Source organism: Cyclospora cayetanensis, unplaced genomic scaffold, assembly GCF_002999335.1.
Source record: "Cyclospora cayetanensis isolate NF1_C8 unplaced genomic scaffold, CcayRef3 CcayRef3_contig_214, whole genome shotgun sequence".
Classification (NCBI taxonomy): Eukaryota; Apicomplexa; class Conoidasida; order Eucoccidiorida; family Eimeriidae; genus Cyclospora; species Cyclospora cayetanensis.
Window position 1 is genome coordinate 24,023 of NW_020312164.1, and position 20,278 is coordinate 44,300.

Sequence of the window (20,278 nt, forward strand, 5' to 3'; positions counted from 1 at the left end):
CAGTGCAGCCCTGCTCAACGCGCTCGCAAAGGGAATTCGCTGGGAAGGCTGGCAAATACAGTGCATTGTACTTCAGGACGCATAGTACCAAGCTGAGAAACGTCTTGTAAATACCTCTCTAGAGCTTGGTTTTGTTCTACAGTGAGGACACGTTTTGGGAAAAAAACCCGTCCGCACATCAGATCCCTCGATGCAGCCCAGCACTCGTGCCTCAAACCCTTTGCTATATATATGTATACATATATGTAGATAGATACATACATATGCCTCTAGCATCCCTCATTACTGCTCAACCAGTGCTTCCATCGGTGTGTGTGTCCACCTCCGGATGTCGGTAGTTGTTGCCTCTTGAAAGCCGGCAGGCTTTGCTAGACCCTAGGCGGCAGCTCGGGAGTGTTAGGACGAGGCACACTCAAAGCGTGGACTAAAAGCATATTAAACACAATTAGGATAAAGTCTGCCACTTAGCTCCACAGGCAAAACAACTAAGAGAAGCCCCTCTTCCGCGTTGCGCCGCGGTTTTCGTTAACTCACGAACGCAGCTGCAGTGGCATTCCGCATTGCAACTACTGCACTGCTCTACCTGGAAAACACACAGAAACGCATTTTCACACTCTTGGAAATACAAAATAAGGAAGAGCGTGCGGCCTCTATGTTCACAATCAAGAAGCGGAGGCGCAGCAGGCAAAAACAGCGGAGTCCAGGGCGGCTACGGCCTTACATTCACAAGCGCCGGCTGCTTGCAGATTGCACATTTCGGGGTAGTCAACACTCCATCCAGTTGTGGCAGAAACTCCTGCGAAAAAAGAGGGAACTCTTTACTACTGCAGAGGTGTTGCGCATGCGCAAACAGACGGGTGCGCTGCGATGTGCTGCAATGCAGACAGGGAAAGCAAGCGACGGAGAGTGCGCGAGCGAGCGAGCGACAGTGAGTGAGATCGAGAGACGAAAAAGAGGGAGAAAGAGAGCCAGATGTAGAGAGAAAGAGAGGCGCGGTAGCAACTTTAGCAAACTCGCGTCAGAATATGGCTATGGCACGTGAAACAAACGCGGGTATGCGTTTTTATTCGTATGGCGTTGAGGTCTCGTTCATCGAAATCGGCATCATTCTGTCCTTACCGAAAAAAAGCACGGCCCCAGCGTGAGCTGCCGCGCGATACGGAAATCGGAAGAAGAATCCTGCTTTTCTGCTGCAATCCAGCGGTGCTCGAGAAGACAGCGCACTGCAAAGGACGCCAATACCACATGCCGCCTCACAAAATGATGATGAGGGTTATTCCCACGCGCGTTTGAGACACACCCACGCAGCTCAAATGTAGCAAAGTCTGACATAAGTCGGCGTACGCAGTCTTGGAGCTGATAAGACGCGGTGATTCGCACAGAGTTTCGTGAATTCCACGAGCGAGACGGCCCCTCCTGAGGAACGCAGCGCAGCAAAGGCCCTTCCTCGGATCGCCGCTTAGAAGAAATGCAGCAGACACCCCGCCCTTCACGAGGCAACCCAGGTAACAACCGCTTCAAAAAGCAGTATGGCAATGGGGAGAAGAGGCTGCTGGAGGAAATGCAGAGTGCACACGAAAAAAGCCCACGATTCCGCAGGATCCGTTCCAGCAGGGCTGCAGCGTACATACAGCAGGCACCGACACACGAGGGCACAGTGCAGCCGGGATATGTGGTGAGCGAATGACTCGAATTGGCGCAAAAAGAGACGGAAACAGAGTCGAAGAGTTTTCTTGCGCCGCATGTATTACCAGCGGTGCAGGCGGCATCTTGAGCACTGAGGAGGCTTCGCTTGCTGACAGCCTTGTGGAGAGACTCGCCAGAGCCTGGCCACAGATCCAAGAAGGCCGTGCTGCGGAGAGTCAGCGAGGAGCCGCTGCCATCAAATCCCATCTGCAGGCAGCAAGAGTTGCAAAGAGCGTCGCTTGGAAGGATGAGAGAGGGCGTGCAGGAGGGGCAAAGAGGGACGCAGTTGGCAGGAGAGCTGGATAGGGAGGAAGAGGAATCAAAAAGCACGAGGCTGGCTCAGGAGTCGCGCACCACTACTTGCATGCCGCTGTCGGTGAGGCGTCCGTTACAGAGGGCTACGAAGGCATCCAAGGAGGGGGGGTCCTCTCCCGCATGCTTGTACAAAGATGCGAGGAGACAAGTTGCTTCACGGGCCGGTAGGCTCTGAGCACACCACCAATCATACAGCGGCGGCGGGGGGTCACTCACACAGCGTAGCGAACCTTGGCAGACTGCGTGTCTAATGCAACTTAGCAGTACACAAGTCTCCGTTTATCCCCTAGTAGCTCACTGCAAACCGATGAGGGCTGTAGCGGAGGAAACGCCGCTTACTCGGACTTTGATGAGGAGTTGCAAGAAAATTGCAAGTTTGCCGTCGGGGGTTTCCGTCATAGCGCCTTTCTTTCACATCAAAACTGCATGGTTCATCCCCTGTCGCGAGAAAATTTCCTCGAAAAATCTCGCTCGTATACGGCGGCATGTCTGGGATTGAATGGAGATAGCCGGACGCGGCCAGCGTCTTCGACAGGATAGTGCCGAGCCACGCTGGGAGAGTATCTTCACAATAGGCTGCGCATTGCCTCTAGAGCATTTCTTGTGGCTGCTGTTAGTGTTGCTGCTGCTGCCGTTTCTGTGGGTGTCGCTGCTTGCTGCACACTGAGCGGGTCGGCAGGATGGGAAAGGAGGTGTTGTGTGTGGTGCTGTGTGGTGGCCTTTGGGGCAGAAACGAAAAGGGGGGACCATGCAAAGAAACACGAAGGAGGTCTTCCTCCAAGCGCTTTCGGGTATCGTAGTCTAGACAATGCAGTACAGCTCGTCCAATGAAGCATTCCGCAAAAAAGTTGAATGTACACGAAACACGAACTTCCCTTAAATTTTACATATAACGCATTATAGTGAATTTAGGGTTTGCAGACCTGACGCGCCTGGTTTCTGCATGCGAGTCGTAGAGGCTGCCGTCATCGTACGCTGCCGCTGCGTACAGCAATACTGTCAGCCAGTAAAGAACGTCCCTCGCGCCTTAGCTGCGGATTTCATTTGGGGCAATATGTATCATTCTGAAGCTATTTGTGTATAAAATTTACTGTATATCCATTATCTTGCTGTATTATGGGCTGTTCAGGCCACCGGTGGCCACTGCCTGTGAGCCGAACTACCCTCTCCGTGTATACGGATTTTGCCTTAGAGCACTTGCTGCATTCGGACTGACAATCGGGTATTCCCTTACAAGTATTATCTGCCAAGAGTGAGGCTGTGTCTTTCTATTGCGCTCTAGCTCCTCCAGGTTGCCCAGAGCGTGACACAGCGCCGCAGCATCCCGCAGCGACGGAAAACGCCTATCGAATCCAGTGGATGCCATTACCTTTTTCCTTCACTCTGCAGAGCTTCGCTAGGGACAATAAAAAGGGACTATTTGCGAGGTGCAAGACAACTGTGTCGCCTTCCTAGGGCGTGCGCATGCAGGCTTCGGGTTTGCAGGAGGCGGATCTGTATATAGATAAGCGGATTTCGGAGCTTTCCCCGGCGGAGGGGGGACTGCTCTCCCACTTGCTTGTACCAGAGGGTTTGCTGCAGCGTCTTTTATAGGCAGCTTTCCCGCATATTACAGGCGTTTTCCGCCTTGCTGAACCCCACGGCGCAACGGCGAGTTCAGCACCGAGCACCCTTCCGAGATCTGCGTACAGCTACGCATCTACCTACGTACCACTATGGTACTTCTTTCAGAGGCCTTAGTGGAGGTAGAATCCGCCCCTGGGAAAGCGGTGAGCCCCTTCTCTCCTGCCCTCCCGTGTACTGACAGGGGGTCGTTGCAGCTCAACGACGACCAGGAGAAGAAGCATGAGCTCTTCGCCCGCCTGGATGTGCCTGTGGCATCTTACATCCTTGGAAAAGCTTCTCCCGTTCATAGAGTGCTGGATTTACGAGAGGCTTTAGACCTGCTGCAGCTCCCGCTTGAAGCGCCTCGGCAACGGCTTCCCTTGAGGGCCTCTAGGCAGGTGGCGCTTTGGAACGGTTCAGAAGACGAGTTTCTCTTCGCTTCGGCATCCGCAGATGAAAAGTCTCCAGATGAGCAGGAGGGGGGGCTGACAGGCACAGAGGCCGCCTCTATGCAGTCGCTGGAGGAGGGGGGAGGCAGACGAGCCTTGGTGTGCGCAGCAAAAAGATTCCACAGGCAACGAAGGCTGCTCTTGCAGCACATGCGAAACAGACTTCATGCTGCCCTTCAGCAAATCCGCGTGCTGAAGGAGGCGAAGGGGGCGGCCGAGACCTTTCTAGATGTACGTTGGCATACATACATGCATGCATGCATGCATGCTTCCTTTTTTTGCCCATCCCTCAATCCATGAATGCATGTGCGCCTCATGGGCGGAAGCCTTTCCCCACGCTTCCCTCTTCCCATGTATAGCTCAGCTCCTACGCGGCTCGCCCGTGCACTGCATTAGGAGGATGACTAAGCCTACTCTCTCAAGTCTCTCTGATCAGCGCGAAGGGAGGTTCAAGGAATGCGGCATCTTTTTGTTTTTCATTTTGTTGTGCAACCCGTCTAGCGCGCGTGTCTTTGCAGGAGCTCTTCGAAGAAGTGGCCGCCCTGCGTGCTAAGAGGCACAAAGCCAGGCAACAGCAACAACAACAGGGTGACTCTGGAAAAGCTGTTCAACTCTATTTTGATCCACGCCCACCTCCCAGCGCTCACTTGCTGGCGCGGGTGTCAGAGTCGCACAAGCCAGTGCCAGCTGTTGGGGCAGGAGAGGACTATCTGTCGGATAGCGGGGAGGCTGCCACTGCTGTGGAGGGATCTGCGAGCGTGGAACGACTCATGCAGCAGTACTATGTGTCTCTGATGCGAGAAGTCGATCAGGCTGCCAAGGCTTTCGCGCATGCGCACACAGCGGGGCCCTTGTCTGCAGCAGACGATCCCGCGGATGGCAGCCCACAGGAGCTCAGTGCGTGGCATTCTCCGCCTCCGCCTCCCCCTCCTTCCCTCCTATCTTCGACTCCCTATTACTTCGATCCCTTCTCCCCAGACCAGCCGTTGCTTGAGGGGCCTCGTCGCAATCAGCAGCTTGGGGGAGGAGCGGCTGGAGCTGGGGTTGGAGGCGGAGAAGATGCTCTGCTGCCGTCTTCAGGCAGTGCAGCAGCTGGCGTCTCAGGCGTTGCCACCAGTGTCGGCAGCAACGCGGCGAGTGCTGCTGCCGCTGCCTTGCGGACGACGACACACCCCATGTTGAGCGCTGCAGCAGAAAAAGTGAGGGGCGTTGCCTTCTGCAAGAGCAACCGATATTGGATCTGCACACGCGTAGAACACGGCAAGCAGCAGTGCAGGTGCGTCTAGTAAATGCGTATGCACCGAAGGCCAGGTAGCACCTCGTTTCTGCCCTATTCTTTCTTCCTTGGTTGCTTCCGGCGTGCCTCGCTGCCTCCTCCTTCGTTAACACGAGGGTGCAAGCGGGGTGTTAACTTGTGAGTTGAGGGCAGGAGATCTCCAGGAGAACGCAGGGGAGAGCCGCTGTATATGTGTGTGTGTATATGTATGTGTGTGTATATGTATGTGTGTATATGTGTGTGTATATGTATGTGTGTGTATGTGTATGTGTGTGTATATGTATGTGTGTATATGTGTGTGTATATGTATGTGTGTATATGTGTGTGTATATGTATGTGTGTATATGTGTGTGTATATGTATGTGTGTATATGTATGTGTGTGTATGTATGTATATGTATGTGTATATATATATATATGTGTGTGTACATGTATGTGTATATATATATATGTATGTGTGTGTGTCTGTTGGCTGGCGGTGCAGATATTTTAGCGTGAAACACTTGGGATTTGAATGCGCGCGGCGGGAGGCAATCCTGCTGCGTCAGCAGTGGAAGGGGGACGTCAACGAGGAGGTTCTTAAAGCCCTCGAAGAAGAGAAAGCGGCAATGGACGCAGCAGGGGGGGGCCCCCCCGCAGGCAGCAGTGGGGGGCCCCTTCCCAGTCCCCGAACGGGGGGAGAAGCGATCTCGCCTTCGCTACGCCCTTCAGCCCCCTCCACACCGTCTATGGCGTCTCCTGCGAAGCTGTCGCATGCACTGCCTGGCACAGAGGGTGCCCAGCCCTCAAGGAAGGAAAAATTGGGTAAGAACGGCCTTGCCTGTCTTGCACGCTCGGCAGCGTTAGGAGCGACATCCGCAGGTTCAGCTGCGGAAACACGCACACCCATGCACACACATACACATACACGTGCATACACACATACATACAAATATATGCACGTACATTCACATGTGTACATACACATGCGCATGCACCGTCCGTGGCCAAGCCGTGCTGCTGCTTTTGTGCAACGTGCATTGGCTGGCTGGCTACCTGCGTGTTGTTATAAGCAACTCCAGAGGGAGCACTCTGCATGCCGCTTTTCTGTCTCTGGCAGTCCTGTATTAGCTGCTACCGATCCCTCCCGAGCTCGTGTCCATCCTATGCATGCGGCACTGCGTAGAGGCCGCACACGCACGTTGCATGCATGCGGCACTGCTATTGGTGGGCACGACTCTTGCGTTGCGCCTTGCGAAACAGGTACTATGAAGCGGCGGCGAGACGGCATGTCGAGGCCTTTGCTTGTAGACAGATCAGGAGCGATGCCTCGGCCGCCTCCAGATTTCGATTTTGCATCGGACAGCGATTTCCTGACGGGTAGAGCTGGGCTGAACCTGAAACAGACGAAAGCACAAGTGGCGTTTGTGTTTATTCTTTTCCGGCTGATTTTGCCCTCCTGCGTGTCTCGAAGGGCAGAAGGGAAAGACTTTAAAGAGGGCGATCGTGTGGAGTTTTTCATGAGTTGCGGATTTGGGAAACACAGCAGTCTGCGGTTCGGAGGGGCCTTTCTTCATTTTTGAACGACAGGCAAACAGGCAGCTAGGTCGGGGAAGAGTGCGGCGTCGGACGGTTACCTCCTCTTTGCCTGTCTCCGGTGCTGCGTCTCAGAGAACGAGGAAGATCGCGAGGAAGAGGCTCTGGCGATGAACGCCGCGCTGCTGGCGGAATGCTCTGACCGAAATGCGCGGGGTGCCCATGGGGCCGAGGATACGAAGGCGGCTCCAGAGGATGACGCTGAAGCGCTTCTCAAGCAGCGCAGAAGACAAATCGTGGCGAATTGCTTCATGGGTGTCACTTCGACTGCCGATGCTCTGGTGCTTCTGAGCCGTCGCCTGACATATGCTGTGAAGATCCCTGGTATCAGCTTCCACAAGGGCGTCGAAAGCTGGCTGTGCACATGGAAGGAGCCGGACTCGAGGCAAGCGTGCGAAGAACTGCTGCTTCCTTGCTGTGTGGCTGCTTATCGAGCGCTTTAGAAAAACGCCGTTCTGGCGATTCGCAGAGTGGAGGGCGGCAAGAGCGTCTTGCATAAATTTTTTGTGCCGATAGCTATCTTTGAACATACGTGATCGGCGTGTGTGCGTACTCATTGGCTTGCATTCGCATGTATGTTTTCATCGACGCATGTATGCCCGCAAGGTTTTTCAATGAGAGGCATGCTAATGCCTAAAGAGGAGCCGCGCGAATGCACACACATGCGTGCATGCCACGTGCGGCCAGGAGCCGTGTGAGTGTGTGTCGGGGTGAACCTGGTGCAGGGGCACTTGCGGATATTCGGCTCCGCATGCATGTTTGCCTATGTTATACGTATTGTATGCTAGGCGCCTGTCTACGTGTGTGTGTATGTGTGTGTGTGTATGTGTGTGTATGTGTATGTATGTGTGTATGTGTGTGTGTGTATGTGTGTGTGTGTGTGTGTATGTGTGTGTATGTGTATTTATGTGTGCATGTGTGTGTGTGTGTATGTGTATTTATGTGTGCATGTGTGTGTGCGTCTATCAGGACAATCAGTCGCTACTTCCGGTGCAGCCGTTTTGGATTTCGGCGTGGCTTCAAGCTGAGTGTGTTTACTCTACTTTTGAATGCGCCGAGGGCTGCAGGCATGAGGGCCTTTTTGGCTATCAAGGAAATCAAACGGCGGCGGCGCGCAGTGCAGCGGGGGGAGCTCTTCTCCCCAATTGACACCTCGCCGCAGGTAGAGAGGCCCCCCTCTCTCGAAGCCTCCGATTCTCTTGACCGACGAGCATCCCTGTCTTCGCTGGCAGAGCAGAGGGCAGAAGCAGAAGCTTCGGAGCGGCCAGCCGCACCAGCAGCAGGAGAGGCAGCATGCGCCGCCAGCAGTGCACCGATAGGTTGCGATACTAAGGCCTTCCCTGCAGAGGTGGCCAACCAAGCAGCAGCTCAACAAAGCAGCGGCGCAGCAGCTCAACAAGGCAGCGGCGCAGCAGCTCAACAAGGCAGCGAAGCAGCAGCTCAACAAGACAGCGACGCAGCAGCTCAACAAAGCGGCGGCTTGACCCCACATGTGGGGGTGGCTGCAGGAGCCGCTTCATTTTCAGAGTCGCAATGCAACAACAACGAACTTGAGCCACTGCAGGGGGCCAGGCCGTTCATGGCGGCACTCGGGTGTGCTGATGCTGCTGCCCCTGCTGCTACTTCGCCGTCAGACTCCGCGCCGCCATCCGGCAGTTCAGCTTTCATGGAAAACGGGGATGGGGAAGAAACTCAGGAGAGAGGCCTTTTCTTGGGCCAGTCTGAACCAGGTGCTCCGGTTGAATCTGATAGAGAAGCTGCTACCGCCACACAGCAGCCGCGTCTGCTCGACTGACACCCCATTTTCGTCAAAGCGGCTGCTGCAACATCCACTGCCTCTCGCGGTGCAACTATTCCGTAGGGGTGGTCAGCTGGAGCTGGCTCTCCGGAGGTGCAGCCTTTCATGCCTCCAGCGCAAGGCGAACTGTGCACCATTGCAGATTCGCCATGCCACAGTATACTTTCTAGGAAGTCGGCTGCAGCCAGCCGCCTCCACCCGATGGCGATCGGCCGTTTTTCTAGTGCATTGGCTCCCTTGGTGAGCACTAATTCAGAAACAGCAACAATACACCGTTTGTGTGTTGTTGTTTCCGAGTGCACCGTTTTTCGTGCTTCTGTGTGTGCATGGCCGACATTCCGTTGCGCTTGGTGAAACCGTAGCTCTGTGGGAGCTGGGCTTCTGAATTTTCTAAAGCACCTTGCTGTCATCACACTCGTGGCTTTGCCACGAAAAAGAGTCTGTCTGGGCACAGTGTCATTGTTTCTTTCGAGAGGGACCGCAGTGTCAGCCCGTTTCGGTGCGAGGCAATGCAGAAAATCAGTCTAAATTTAGCTTGGACGTCCGGTGTACGTTTGTAGCAATGGACCCTAGTGGGAGATCAACTCTCATGGCAGCGCCTGCAAACTCTTCAGAATCGTCTCTCCGAGTCACAGAAAGCCTTAATTCCTTCACTGCACGCCTCGACCTGTTCCATGAAGCCCCGCAGTGGCGAAAAGGGCAGGATCGTTGAATCCCCAAATTCTCTGAAATGGACAGAGGATTAGGAATAAGCATCCACAGGGGATAGTGCCGCTTAGTCACCTAACAACGGATGATAAGATCGAGTAAGCGGCGATGTCGGCCACGCAGAACTGTCGGGAGGAGCTCATGGTGCATGAACAGTGAAACCGCGGTGTTTGCTACGAAAAGTACCTCGCCAACTATCCACTGAGCAAGCCTTTTGTTCCGCATTCCTTGCTGACGCCCCCCTGACTGAAACACGTCGTGTGCCTCTTCTCGTGTCGCAGCCTGGCTCACAAGGCGGCACATCGTCTGAAGCATAGGCAACACTTCGTCTCGGCAGTAGTGGGCACGCGCACGTTCCCTGTTGAGCTCTTGAGGGTAGGCGCACTTGCATTCCGCCCCCCAGATTGTGTGTAACGCGGCAAAACAGTAGTCAACAATGGACTCTATGTGTATTGCATCTGCTCTGGAGGTCCCGTACAACTTTAGCTGCTTTGCGAGATAAATAAGGATGGTTCTTGATCCCGTCATTTCACAGTGATTGTCGGAAAAGTATGGGAGCGTTGCGGGAAGGCCCGCTGCCTCGAAACGGCTTCTTATTTCTTCGCAGCCGAATGACCGGTCCGCATAAAACTCCGCGTGTGGGACGTTCTTATGACGGAGAAGAAGCCGAATCGCATCAACTGATCCCCTGCAAAAGCGTTCTAGCAGTAAAAGGAGACAATCAAACGATAGCGTGCAATACCTGCACTTAAGGTACACCAGGACTTTTTGTATCCCGGCAGGAGCTCGGTAGAGCGCCCGAATGTAGCGACTTTCAATAATCCTTCCAACTGGGAATTTGGCAAATCTTTCTCTTAAGGGCAATACCCGAGGACCTAAACCTCGATTCTGTCTTTTGGCCTCCTCTGGGGAGAAACCGCCCGCTACCCTTTTGCATACGCTAGAAAGCTCGGACACGGCGGAGCGCTTAAATCTTATTCTCTTCAGCATCAAGTCACAGGACAAGTGCTTTAGTGTCCAGCGCAGCAACAAGCCATTCAATAAGTATGCGGAACTCGAAATCGCTTTCGTGATCCGCCGCCGGTACGGGGGATTTATGCAAGTTTTCACCCTGGCGTCTTTGCAGACGCTCGCCGTATATTTTCTGTTGTTGCTGATGGATGGGCAACAAAACGTTAATGCCATGCTGAATGGAATTGGTATCGTTGATTTTGTAAAGTATTGATGACGGAAGAAGTCTTCGTAAAAGTGTCTGCATCACCATTCCCTCCCTGTCATCTTCTGATACAGCCGCTCGGCTGTCTGGATGCACAATAGCAGATCTGACAATGAGCTGTTTCGCTGTTAAGGATGCTTAGCCTGGTTTCATGGCGACAGCTGTAAAGTGGCGCTTTCAACAAACATGTTATCAAAGTCGTTGGTGAAGAATGCTCTACCTCTGCAATTTACAGGAGTGGTGCCGCACTTGTGCGTTTTCCACACCGCCTTGCGTCATACCGCAAGGGCAAGCAAACAACTCGCTGGATCTTCCATAATTATGTGGCAAACGTTTTCTAGCTCCAAATAGACCACTTTTAGCATCAGTGTGACATAGGAACGGGGATAGGAGAAATTTGCCCCTGTGTTCTGGTGGGTGGGAATTGCTTCGTTCTTCAAATGCTCTACAATGCCTCGCGCCCTGTGACATCACAAATTACAAATGTCTGATGATTGAGCCAACACAATCCCATTGTACGGCCACAATCAAAAGCAGTGGGAGATGTCTTGTTACCTTCGAAACAGAAGGGAAATCTGGGAAGAATCCAACGGTACGCCAAGCGCTGCAAGTTCCGATGTTATCCTCGGTAATTCCTAAAACCCCGCATCACATCCAAAGAGCGCACACCCCAGCCTGACACAGTGACGCCAGCAGCAATGCAGATAGAGGAAACGCCAACTATGAGAAAGATGGCATCTTGCCTCATTGGCTTCCCGGTATCCCGATGAGACAATCGACTCCAGAAAGGTGGTCGTGTGCCTATCTGATAGACACTTTATGGAGGTCTCAGCCCCAAAGAAGTCAGAAACCCTTTGCCGCAACTCCGAGATATTGCCTCCGTTCTGCAAGAGCAAACAATGTCTTGTACATCCGACGTCTAGCTGTGGAAAAGCCACACAATGATGAGCATGGAGAAGTTTCGAAGACCAGTCCGTCGCCAAGAAACGGACTTACTTGTAAGAATGCTGCGGAGTCTTCGAGAAATTCGTGAAATGCTATCTCAAAGGACACTTGACGACGGAAATACTGGACGATATAGATGATTAGAAACAACGCACCAACGATCAACAAGGTCTGCGAGCAGCAGAACACAGCCTGAGCAAGACATTACTATCAGGTATTAATACCATAAGTAACGGCAATTCATACTCACCTATCTAAGTCTATATATGTGAATTTACATGCAATGCATCTAGTCAAGTTTTAATCATTTTGCTATGTGTACAGGCCCATTAGAACTCTCTGAGAAGCCCGTGGAAGCCAACGGAGTCTCAACAATACTGACATTGGCATCAGCTACCGTAGTTAGTCTCATTGGAGAAACGGTCATTGTGGAAAGACTCAGACCGTCAGCACGCAGTTGTCAAGAATCAGCCAGCATCGCATTTCCCGGTGTCGACTCCCACTAAGCTCGTGTCCAACGCTTCCAATGCCTATTCATCACTTCATAGACAGTTGATATTAATTTCCTGCTGGTATAGCCATATCATTAGGCTTAGTCACTTCAGTGGACCTTTCTGGAGGCTTTTCTGCGGCAGGCGCCGGTCAGACGGAAAGCGAGCCCGCACAGCACGAAGGTTGCAATGTCTGCACTACACGGCTAGTTGCAAGTAAAAAGACCTGTAAACGAGAAAGTATTAGGGTATAAATGCGGGGAAATCCATATCAAACGCCCGTCGATGACTTGCGCTGCCCATGGCGATATGCCCTTGTGCACTCTGAGAAAGCGTCCATATAGTGCTTATTTTCCGGAAATCTTTAAGTTAAGAGCGATTGAATGATCAGATGCTATTGAAATTATCGAATAAAGCACGGATTTCCGCCATCACTCAGCCGCCACGCCACTGCCGACAAGCCACTAGGCGCCGCTCTAGCCAGGTTCAGGGCAAGACGAACTTCCTGGCAGCTTTGATGCATGCGAGTTGTATCTCTATTTCTTTATTCTTATCATGAAGGGACTGAATTCTAACTTTTTTATTAGAGAAGGGAAAACTTCGTTGAAACCCCTCAGATGGTGGTGAGTGCTATGCCGGTACCGAGTATGGCTCTTCCACAGATCCACACATACCTTAGGGTGAAAGGCATACAAATCATTACTTTTCGTTGCTGAAATAACCAAACTCCACCGCTTCCACGCTTCAGGGATCTCTGAAGCGGATATCAGTGTTGTGCTGTTGGTAGACCGTACAATTCAGCTGGTCAGTGCAAAGTGTGTTTGATACCTCTGAAACTTGCTTTTAATTTTTGTCGTTAATTCTGATAGCGATAAAGAGCCATAGTTTTATCATGCCCTTTGAGGCTCGGAGGCATTTTTCTAGCTCATCCACCTCCAACCCCGCGATAAAAAGCACATACGACTATAACGGCTAGTTCACTGGGAGGCTACAGCGTCTCGAGCACTATCATTCACCTCTACGAGTACTTGCAGATCTTATTACCTGTATAATAGCCATGAGCAATTTTCTACAGTGGGATACACTATTCCTTTTTTCGAGTGCCACTTCTTCACACTGAAAAGTCGTTTTATAGCTAAGTAGTAGAGCCTTATACCGAAGTCTTTAATTCCAAGCCATTAGCGTTTTCTTCAGTAAACCAGATTCTATTCCTTCAAATGTTTCGAGCGGCCCCTAATCGTTGAGCTTGATGAACGCGGGATTCTATGTGCAGTACCCATTTTAAAGGCACAAATAAGCAACTCTTGTGCGATAATCAGCTGACCTTATACGCCGCTCTTAGTTTGAACGCAGCCCATTTACGAAGGCTAAAACATTATCAAGGCATCTTATACACGGGGAACCTGGCCATGCTAAATTTCGATAACAGCACACAGGTACGCCTAACCTGTAGTCACCTTGATGAAAATTGTTGAAGTGAAACAGGGCCCTGATGTAGTGCTTTACATCTGTGCGGTGAATGAATACGTTGCAGAGCAATCTGAGTGTTTCCTACGAGGCATACATGGTCCTAAAGGGTGGATCGGGGGGTTGCCTGCCACTAGCTTGTACGTTTCTAATTCCTTACAGATTCCAAGGGCACCCATGTTTGACGTTAGGGAGGCAGTCTCAAGACTATGAGCTTCATGGAATGTGTTCACAAAATAAGCAGGAAAGCTGATAGCCCTCGTATTTCTCCCAACGCTTTCAGATATGGATTAGAGCCTTGGTTCTCTGAGATTTGGTTTTTGATGAACTCGTTAGGCCTCAAAAGAAGAATAATTTCCTTTCCAGTTGTTATAATACCATTTACGTGTTTGCCTCAATACCTCTAGAGTCTATATAGACAGTAAGGATTATTTGTTTTGTATTTTCTGTTTTCTTTGATCCCTCTACAGTAAGCGTGTACATGTGTATGTAGGTAATGAAATGTGCATATCAAACTGAATGCTTTATTGGCATTGCATACATCTGGAGCGCCCACCAGAGTAGCTGGTGGCCTGATCTGTTCATAGGGAGAACTCGTGTGCAGGCAGTCTCTGTTTGTGCGGTTTTTCATGACAGACGTTAACAGCATTTACACGCTATACAAAACGTAGTGTGTCTGTTTGCGTGTGTGGAACCGAGGGGCAACCCTTGTTGGGTGTGCCGGGGGGACGCCGCAGCGGGGGGTGGGCAAGTGGAGAGCGAGGAGGATGAAGAGGGCAGGGGATTTTGTGGATGATTGTAAAGGGCATTCAACGACGACGTCGATGTGCCGGCAACGCTGTAGAAGATCCCCATGAAGACCCCAGCGGCCTGTGGCACTTTCCGCCTACCGGCGGCTCCGTGGCACACAAGGCGAATCACTATGAAGGAAGCGGAAAAATGAGGGCGACAGCTGCCACTTTGGCATGGCGGGCAGTACACCCTAGAGAGCCCCCGCCTTTTGAAAGGTTAAACTATTCAGACGGGCAAAATCCGAGGAGCAACGGCGGGGGTTGACAGCCGACAGAGAGACGGCTCGCCTCACGCGCAAGTTGCCGGAAACGCGAGAGATAATGACGAAGGGGAGAAGAAGAAGGGCAGTGTGAAAGCCTCAAAGTGCGGCGCCTGCAGCAGCTCGCGCGCTCGCGAACTGAGAGCACGGTGAAAGAGCTAGCGGTCGATGAACTGACCAGCACGGACCATCAGTTCTTTGCGGGGTCCTTTAGAAGTAGTAGACGATTGGCTGCCTAAAACCTGGAGCCGCTGTCTTACCTTCAGTTACAAAGGGAGCTGCTGATGCGCCTGGGAGAGCTTCTCCCTTAGGGGTTTGATGTGGGCTGCCAGCATTTTCAGAGTACAGCAGCCGCAGCTCCTGCTGCTTGTTGGGTGGAGCAAGCGCCTCTCGTCCTGAGAGGCGCCTTGAGAAGGCGATGTAAAAGGGTTCATACAGAAGTACATTTACATGTTACGCGGGAAGTGTGTACGCGCTTCTCCAGGCTCCGAAGTGTGTGTGTGTGTGTGTGGAGATCGTTGCATCCTGGTGCAGCATTCCTGTGCCCCCTCCTTCTTTCATAACCTGCCGTGCTGCTGTCGTTACACCCGTGAGGTTGTGACGAATTCTCGAAAGGCCCTCTCCCTCTTTTTGCTATGGATGTCGGCGCAGCGGATGCAGCTGAACTGCGCCGATCTGCCCACCTGAACGGGAGAGGAACCACGGAGGACGGCAATCTTTGCCCCCTCCTCCTGAGATGCCAGCAACGCCTCGACGACAGACACAGCCCTCTCCCCACTAGACCTGGGGGGCAGTGGGGAGAGAGGGGAGGCAGTCTCCGACGCCTCCTCCTCTCGACCCCCAAGCTTTGCGCTTGCCGCGTTTTCGCGATCCACGCGTGCAAGCGCCGCGCGAAATAAGAGGTGCGCCTTCTCGCGGAAGGCGAGCCTAAGGGAAGACCTTAAAGCGTCCAGTTGCTCACGGAGACGCCAACCAAGCACTCTGCAGAACCTCTGCAGCAGAGGGTCGCACTCTGGCGTCCACCGCCAACATTCGAGCAATCAGCGCTTTCGCCTCAGAAGGCACGCCCATCCACTCGGGATCGCTAAAGACTCGCTTTAAGCGCTGAAGGACGGCGTCAGATCCTGCGGTTCCGGGGGGGAGCCGAGAGGGGCCCCTATGGGGCCCCCCTTTTCCCCCTTCGGAAGCGACACAACTCGAGAGGCTGCCTGCGGCAGCCTGACCTGGCATACTTTTTGCCTCATCCTGTGGTCTCCTCTTGCGGCCAGGGAGATCGCGCGCGAAGACGTCACCCACGCCTAATGCGTGGGTGTCTCGCGCGTCTCTGAGAGAAGAAGCTCTCTCTGCGTCGCTGCAGCTGCAGAGACTTTTGCAGTCTGCTGCCGCTGCCAGCGTCGAGAGGACGCTAGAACCTTCAAAGGGCGACTTGCCCACCAGCAGAAGGCAGAGCAAAATCCCTGCCGACCATATGTCGCTCTTGCAGCATGCAGGGGCGTCGGTGAATGTCTCGGGGGCCCTGCGGAAATCGCCAGCCAGACGCAGCAGGAGAGTCAGAAAAATTGGGAGCTATGGGGGGGCGGCGCGGAGGAAGCGAGAGCGCCGCCCGTCGCGCGCGCGCTGCAGACGGCACTGCACTCCCCCACCCCGAGCTCGCACCAGACAGCTCGGCGATGGCGACGAGGCAGCAGCTGCAACAAGCAGACGCCACTAAAGGGAGCTCGGCGAGAAAGACAAACGAGGCATTCAGGAAAAAAAGTCTAAAGGACGAAGGGGCCGCGCGCCAAGCAAGCGCAGAATCGGCAGCAACACGCGTACGCACAAAGTCGGGCGCTCAGAGCTCGAACGAGGCTCCCGCATTGAACGCGCGGGAACGCAAGGGGAGAGGGAAGGCAGCAGACGAAGCTAGGACTAAGTGAATGTCGCCTCGCGCTCACATGTACATCGCAGTGCCCGCTGGAGATCCCTCAGGTCTAATGTTATTCAGACGCGACTGAGGGCATACCAACTCTGCTGAACCAAAGTCCACCAAGAGGATTTCAAGAGGCACACAGTCTTTTACTTTTTCTTCCTCAAGATATGGAGGAGAGGCTGGAGGGCTCTTATTCTCTGGGAGCTCCTCCGAATCGCTGAGGGCCCCGCGTTGACAAGGTTCCCTGATCTCTTGTGTGTGTTTTTCTTGGCGCAGGTGGTGGGGTTGTTGCTCATGCTCGAGCCCGCTGCTGTGCCTGACGACAATGTTTTCGAGCTTGACATCTTGATGAACAAGTCCACTGGAATGCACGCAGTCAAGAGCAGAAATGAGTTGCCTGAAAATGTGTTTAGCAGTCGAGACGCCAAGGCGCCCCCTGCGGTGTACGTACACCGCAAGATCGGGGCCCTTCACGTACTCCATCAGGATCCAGAGGCCTCTCCAGTCGTCGAGCACAGCAAAGTGACGCGCGACGTGGGGATGGATGAGGCGGCAGGCAGCAGTGAGGGCTTCCCTCGATGCATCGGCTACAATGTGCTTGATGCACAAAGGCACGTCGAGGGGGGAGGCCTCCCCTCCAATTCCCTCGAAATCTTGTAGAGAGTGGCACGCATAGACAAAACTCTGGGAGCCTGTGCCAATCAGGCGATCCAAAGGAAATAGACTCATTATATCGGAGACACTGTACGGCTGCTGCGCTAGAGGTACCCCCGGAGGCCCCTCCTCTGCGTCGTCTACTGTTGAGGCATCCGAGAAGTGCGAGGGCGAGACACCACAGGAGTACTTGTGAGCCGAATGCATGCAAAGGTTTTCCCTGTGAAAATCACCGCGGGTTGGAGGACTTATTCTTTTGGGGATAGGCAGACTGAGCCGTCTGCAGGGGCCGTTAGCTGTTGCCTCCGAAGGGGAGGCTTCAAGAGACCGCATTGCAGCCGTCATGTATCTCTGTCAATTCAAAAGAACGGAGCTGCACGAGTAGAGCGCCTCGTGCATCTTGATTCTGCACGGAACCTCTGGATCAGCTCATGACATCAATCAGTCTTGCGGGGTGTAAGGGGGAGGGGGGAAGCGGTGTCTTTGCTCTCTTGTTGAGTTGGTTGCTGCAGTATTCGGCTTCGCTTGGCTTGCTGCTGTTTATTTCTTTCGCCTGCTTCTACCGCCACCTACAGGAGTCGTTTAGTGCCTGCGGCTTTGCACAAGGCGATATACATGTATATACATATATATATGTGTATATACATATATGTATATACGGCGCTTATTCTTCTTCTTTGGTTGATTGCTTTCAGCGTATCGTCGGTTTTCTCCCCAGCAGCAGCGGAGCCACGAGGTTCAATTTCGGGGGTAAGTAGTTCACGCCTGCAGATAGACGGCGTTAGTCGTTTCCGGCAGCTCCAACACAATGCTTCAAGCTCGACGCAGGCTAGGAGGGTACTGAGCCGCAGAGTGGGACCAATCGCACGGGCGCCTAAGGAAAGACTCTGAGAGTTTGAACTCGACAGGATGCCGCGGGAGAAAGACACGCGCAGAGGAGACTGCCGAGGGTGGAAGATGAAAGGATAAAGAGCCGAAGGAGCCGAGTGACAAGCGGCTGCAGCAGCATCGGGGAGGGAGGAGCCACAGGTGCTGCTGCAGCAGCTGGTGGCAAAAGGAAAGACGAGGAAGGCTTTTGGGAGCCTCACTTCCTCTGGTTGTTGTGAATTCAAGAAAGAGAACCGGAGTCAGGCCATTAACATAACGGTACTAAGACTGTATACACTCTGCTGCTGCTTCTGCTGTGCAGGTGTTTTGAAACGGCTGACGCTGCGGAGACGCTGGGGTGACGCGTTGCACAGAGTTCGAATTCAGGGTGCTCAAGAAGAATGGCTGCGGTTGCTCCTCTGCAGCCACCCATGTGTCTTCCACGAAGCCAAGAAAACAAACCGTCAAAGCAACTGCGGCTCTAAAAGCTGGTGTATGTCTTGTGTGATCAGCTCATGAACATGCTGAGCCCCCGTTTAAATATTTCCAACAGATTACGGGGGCTTCCCGACGTATCGGGAGAACCTTAAGACTAAAGACGTTTCAAAGATCCTGTCGAGCTTTTTGGCTTCCTGCCTGCTAAGGCGTTGCGGGAGAGGCCAAAAAGAAAGGAAGTGACCCCAGTGCCTCGGCAGCGCTTCAGGCTGCTGGCGTTGTACAGTGTCGGTACACTCAGGGGTGGGCTTCCGCCAAGTAGGGGACCACAAATAACACGTCTAATTGCTCATTAATGCAAATTTGAGGCAAAGAAATCTCCTTGACGTGGCAGGAGGGATGACCCCGTGAACGGCTCTGCGCGGCCAGGCCGAGCAAGAGAGGATTACACCTTCTCTGTCGTCGTTGGTCGCATTCAGGTGTCTCCAAAGTAAAAGACAGAAAGAAAGCAAAAGCAAATGACGAGTAATTCGTGAGAAACCGTCTGGGAACGACCCGAACCCTCCCTGGCCCTTGTGGTACAGGCGTGTTGCTGCGGATGGAGCGGCCCCTCACGACGGTGACGTTTGTTCGGCTTTTGCTTTCTTCTCTTGTCTTCGAGCTGAAAATACGAATAATAAATTGGTTTCTATCAAATAGGTGTCTTGTAATCTAAAACATGGGTGAATAGGAATAGCAAAGTGTGGCGGGAGAGAAAGTGGGAAGAGAACCGGCATACAACGAACGCAGGGTGCGCCAAAGGGTCAGCTTCAGCAACACGACTACAAACAAGAAATCCGCCCCAAAATGCCAAGAAAAGAGCATACAGAAACTCGTCCGCACTTGTATTCTGACGGTGTAGCTATAGGCAAACCCAAAGACGAGATGCAGCAACTCGCAGCAGCCGCTGCAACCGCCCGCTGAGTTGCAGTTGTCGCCTTACAGAGGTTCCGCTCTACCATCAACCTGTTAATGTTTTCGTCCCTTTCATAGCCGTCTATTGGGACAGCAGGCTGATTCTTATAATGTTCTGCGTAGGTTCTTGTCTATAGGGAATTAATAAGGACATTCTCTCACACACCCACTCCTTTTCAACCGCGCCGTGCAGCCCCACGCCAGATATCCCTACCTTGCAACGGGAGGACGGAACAGAACCCCAATATGTTCCTTGGATTTGAAAAACGAGTACGATAGAAGCATTTTTGGGAACTATCTTTAGTTGGGTAATAGCTTGCACCGCCCCCTCTTTCCCTAACTACCTCGCAATACTTCCCCAGAGGCAGTTAAGCTCTGAACCTGAACGATAGACCATGACCAAAGGTGTGTACGCATTCACCAAAACGTGTAACTGTAACAGCAAGGCGTTTATAAAGTAGTTTTTTGCAGTGGTGTGTAGTGTACTGTAATGCGGGGTAGTCGGGTGTACGCCCCCGCACAGGTAGCCTGTGTTCGATTGCGGGTACAGGACATGATACCCGTAGCTTTGAGACTTTGACCGCTGTCCCTTTTAAATTGAGAGTTTGGATGCTTTTAGGCAAACGGTTTATTTTAAAGCTCTATAATGTCACAGGCTCAATTACACGTATGCCGTTCGATGAGCCATCGGTGCAGGCAGGCACCTGCCTGCCGACCCTCTAGGGTAGTAGCACAAAGCATCCAGGCCTCATGCGCGCACCATTGACTGTTACTATACAAATTTGGCGTAGTACACAAAAACTGCGGTCTGCAAAGGGCCAAAGCAAATAGTCAAGTTTCTATTGATTTTCCATAAAAACGTGTGTAGTATTTACGAA

The 20,278-nt window shown here is 52.8% G+C and overlaps 3 protein-coding genes across 3 annotated transcripts; 1 reads left to right on the top strand and 2 right to left on the bottom strand.

Annotated features, from left to right (window-relative positions):
• Window positions 1-3,716: 3,716 nt before the first annotated feature.
• LOC34623820 lies at window positions 3,717-8,237 on the top strand. Its single transcript, XM_026337945.1, has 8 exons — window positions 3,717-4,140; window positions 4,557-5,331; window positions 5,815-5,944; window positions 6,077-6,219; window positions 6,322-6,689; window positions 6,981-7,038; window positions 7,875-8,138; window positions 8,225-8,237. The coding sequence occupies exons 1-8, from the start codon at window positions 3,717-3,719 to the stop codon at window positions 8,235-8,237; spliced, it is 2,175 nt and encodes a 724-aa protein (XP_026193730.1).
• Window positions 8,238-8,369: 132 nt separating this feature from the next.
• Window positions 8,370-11,098, bottom strand: LOC34623179. Its single transcript, XM_026337946.1, has 6 exons — window positions 10,848-11,098; window positions 10,154-10,597; window positions 9,598-10,099; window positions 9,365-9,428; window positions 8,693-9,124; window positions 8,370-8,566 (listed from the first exon to the last, which is right to left on the bottom strand). Exons 1-6 carry the CDS (start codon window positions 11,096-11,098, stop codon window positions 8,370-8,372), a joined length of 1,890 nt encoding a protein of 629 aa, XP_026193731.1.
• A 4,440-nt stretch (window positions 11,099-15,538) lies between these two features.
• On the bottom strand, window positions 15,539-17,477 carry LOC34623180 (serine/threonine-protein kinase ATG1). The gene is made up of 4 exons (XM_026337947.1): window positions 16,584-17,477; window positions 16,212-16,288; window positions 15,955-16,097; window positions 15,539-15,879 (listed from the first exon to the last, which is right to left on the bottom strand). The coding sequence occupies exons 1-4, from the start codon at window positions 17,475-17,477 to the stop codon at window positions 15,539-15,541; spliced, it is 1,455 nt and encodes a 484-aa protein (XP_026193732.1).
• Window positions 17,478-20,278: the final 2,801 nt, after the last annotated feature.

What these genes read in the sequence shown, in the direction of transcription:
- LOC34623820 (XM_026337945.1), top strand. Translation starts at nt 3,717, where the DNA reads ATGGTACTTCTTTCAGAGGCCTTAGTGGAGGTAGAATCCGCCCCTGGG. An exon ending in GTCGCTGGAGGAGGGGGGAG is followed by an intron (nt 4,141 to 4,556) that starts GCAGACGAGCCT and finishes CAACCCGTCTAG; the next exon opens with CGCGCGTGTCTTTGCAGGAG. An exon ending in CACGGCAAGCAGCAGTGCAG is followed by an intron (nt 5,332 to 5,814) that starts GTGCGTCTAGTA and finishes CTGGCGGTGCAG; the next exon opens with ATATTTTAGCGTGAAACACT.
- LOC34623180 (XM_026337947.1), bottom strand. Translation starts at nt 17,477, where the DNA reads ATGCGGTCTCTTGAAGCCTCCCCTTCGGAGGCAACAGCTAACGGCCCC. An exon ending in ACTTTGGTTCAGCAGAGTTG is followed by an intron (nt 16,289 to 16,583) that starts GTATGCCCTCAG and finishes AGCTCCCTTTAG; the next exon opens with TGGCGTCTGCTTGTTGCAGC. An exon ending in GCTGGCAGCGGCAGCAGACT is followed by an intron (nt 15,880 to 15,954) that starts GCAAAAGTCTCT and finishes CCCACGCATTAG; the next exon opens with GCGTGGGTGACGTCTTCGCG.
- LOC34623179 (XM_026337946.1), bottom strand. Translation starts at nt 11,098, where the DNA reads ATGTCACAGGGCGCGAGGCATTGTAGAGCATTTGAAGAACGAAGCAAT. An exon ending in CTGGTGTACCTTAAGTGCAG is followed by an intron (nt 10,100 to 10,153) that starts GTATTGCACGCT and finishes ACGCTTTTGCAG; the next exon opens with GGGATCAGTTGATGCGATTC. An exon ending in GCTTCATGGAACAGGTCGAG is followed by an intron (nt 9,125 to 9,364) that starts GCGTGCAGTGAA and finishes TTCGTGGCAAAG; the next exon opens with CCACGAGTGTGATGACAGCA.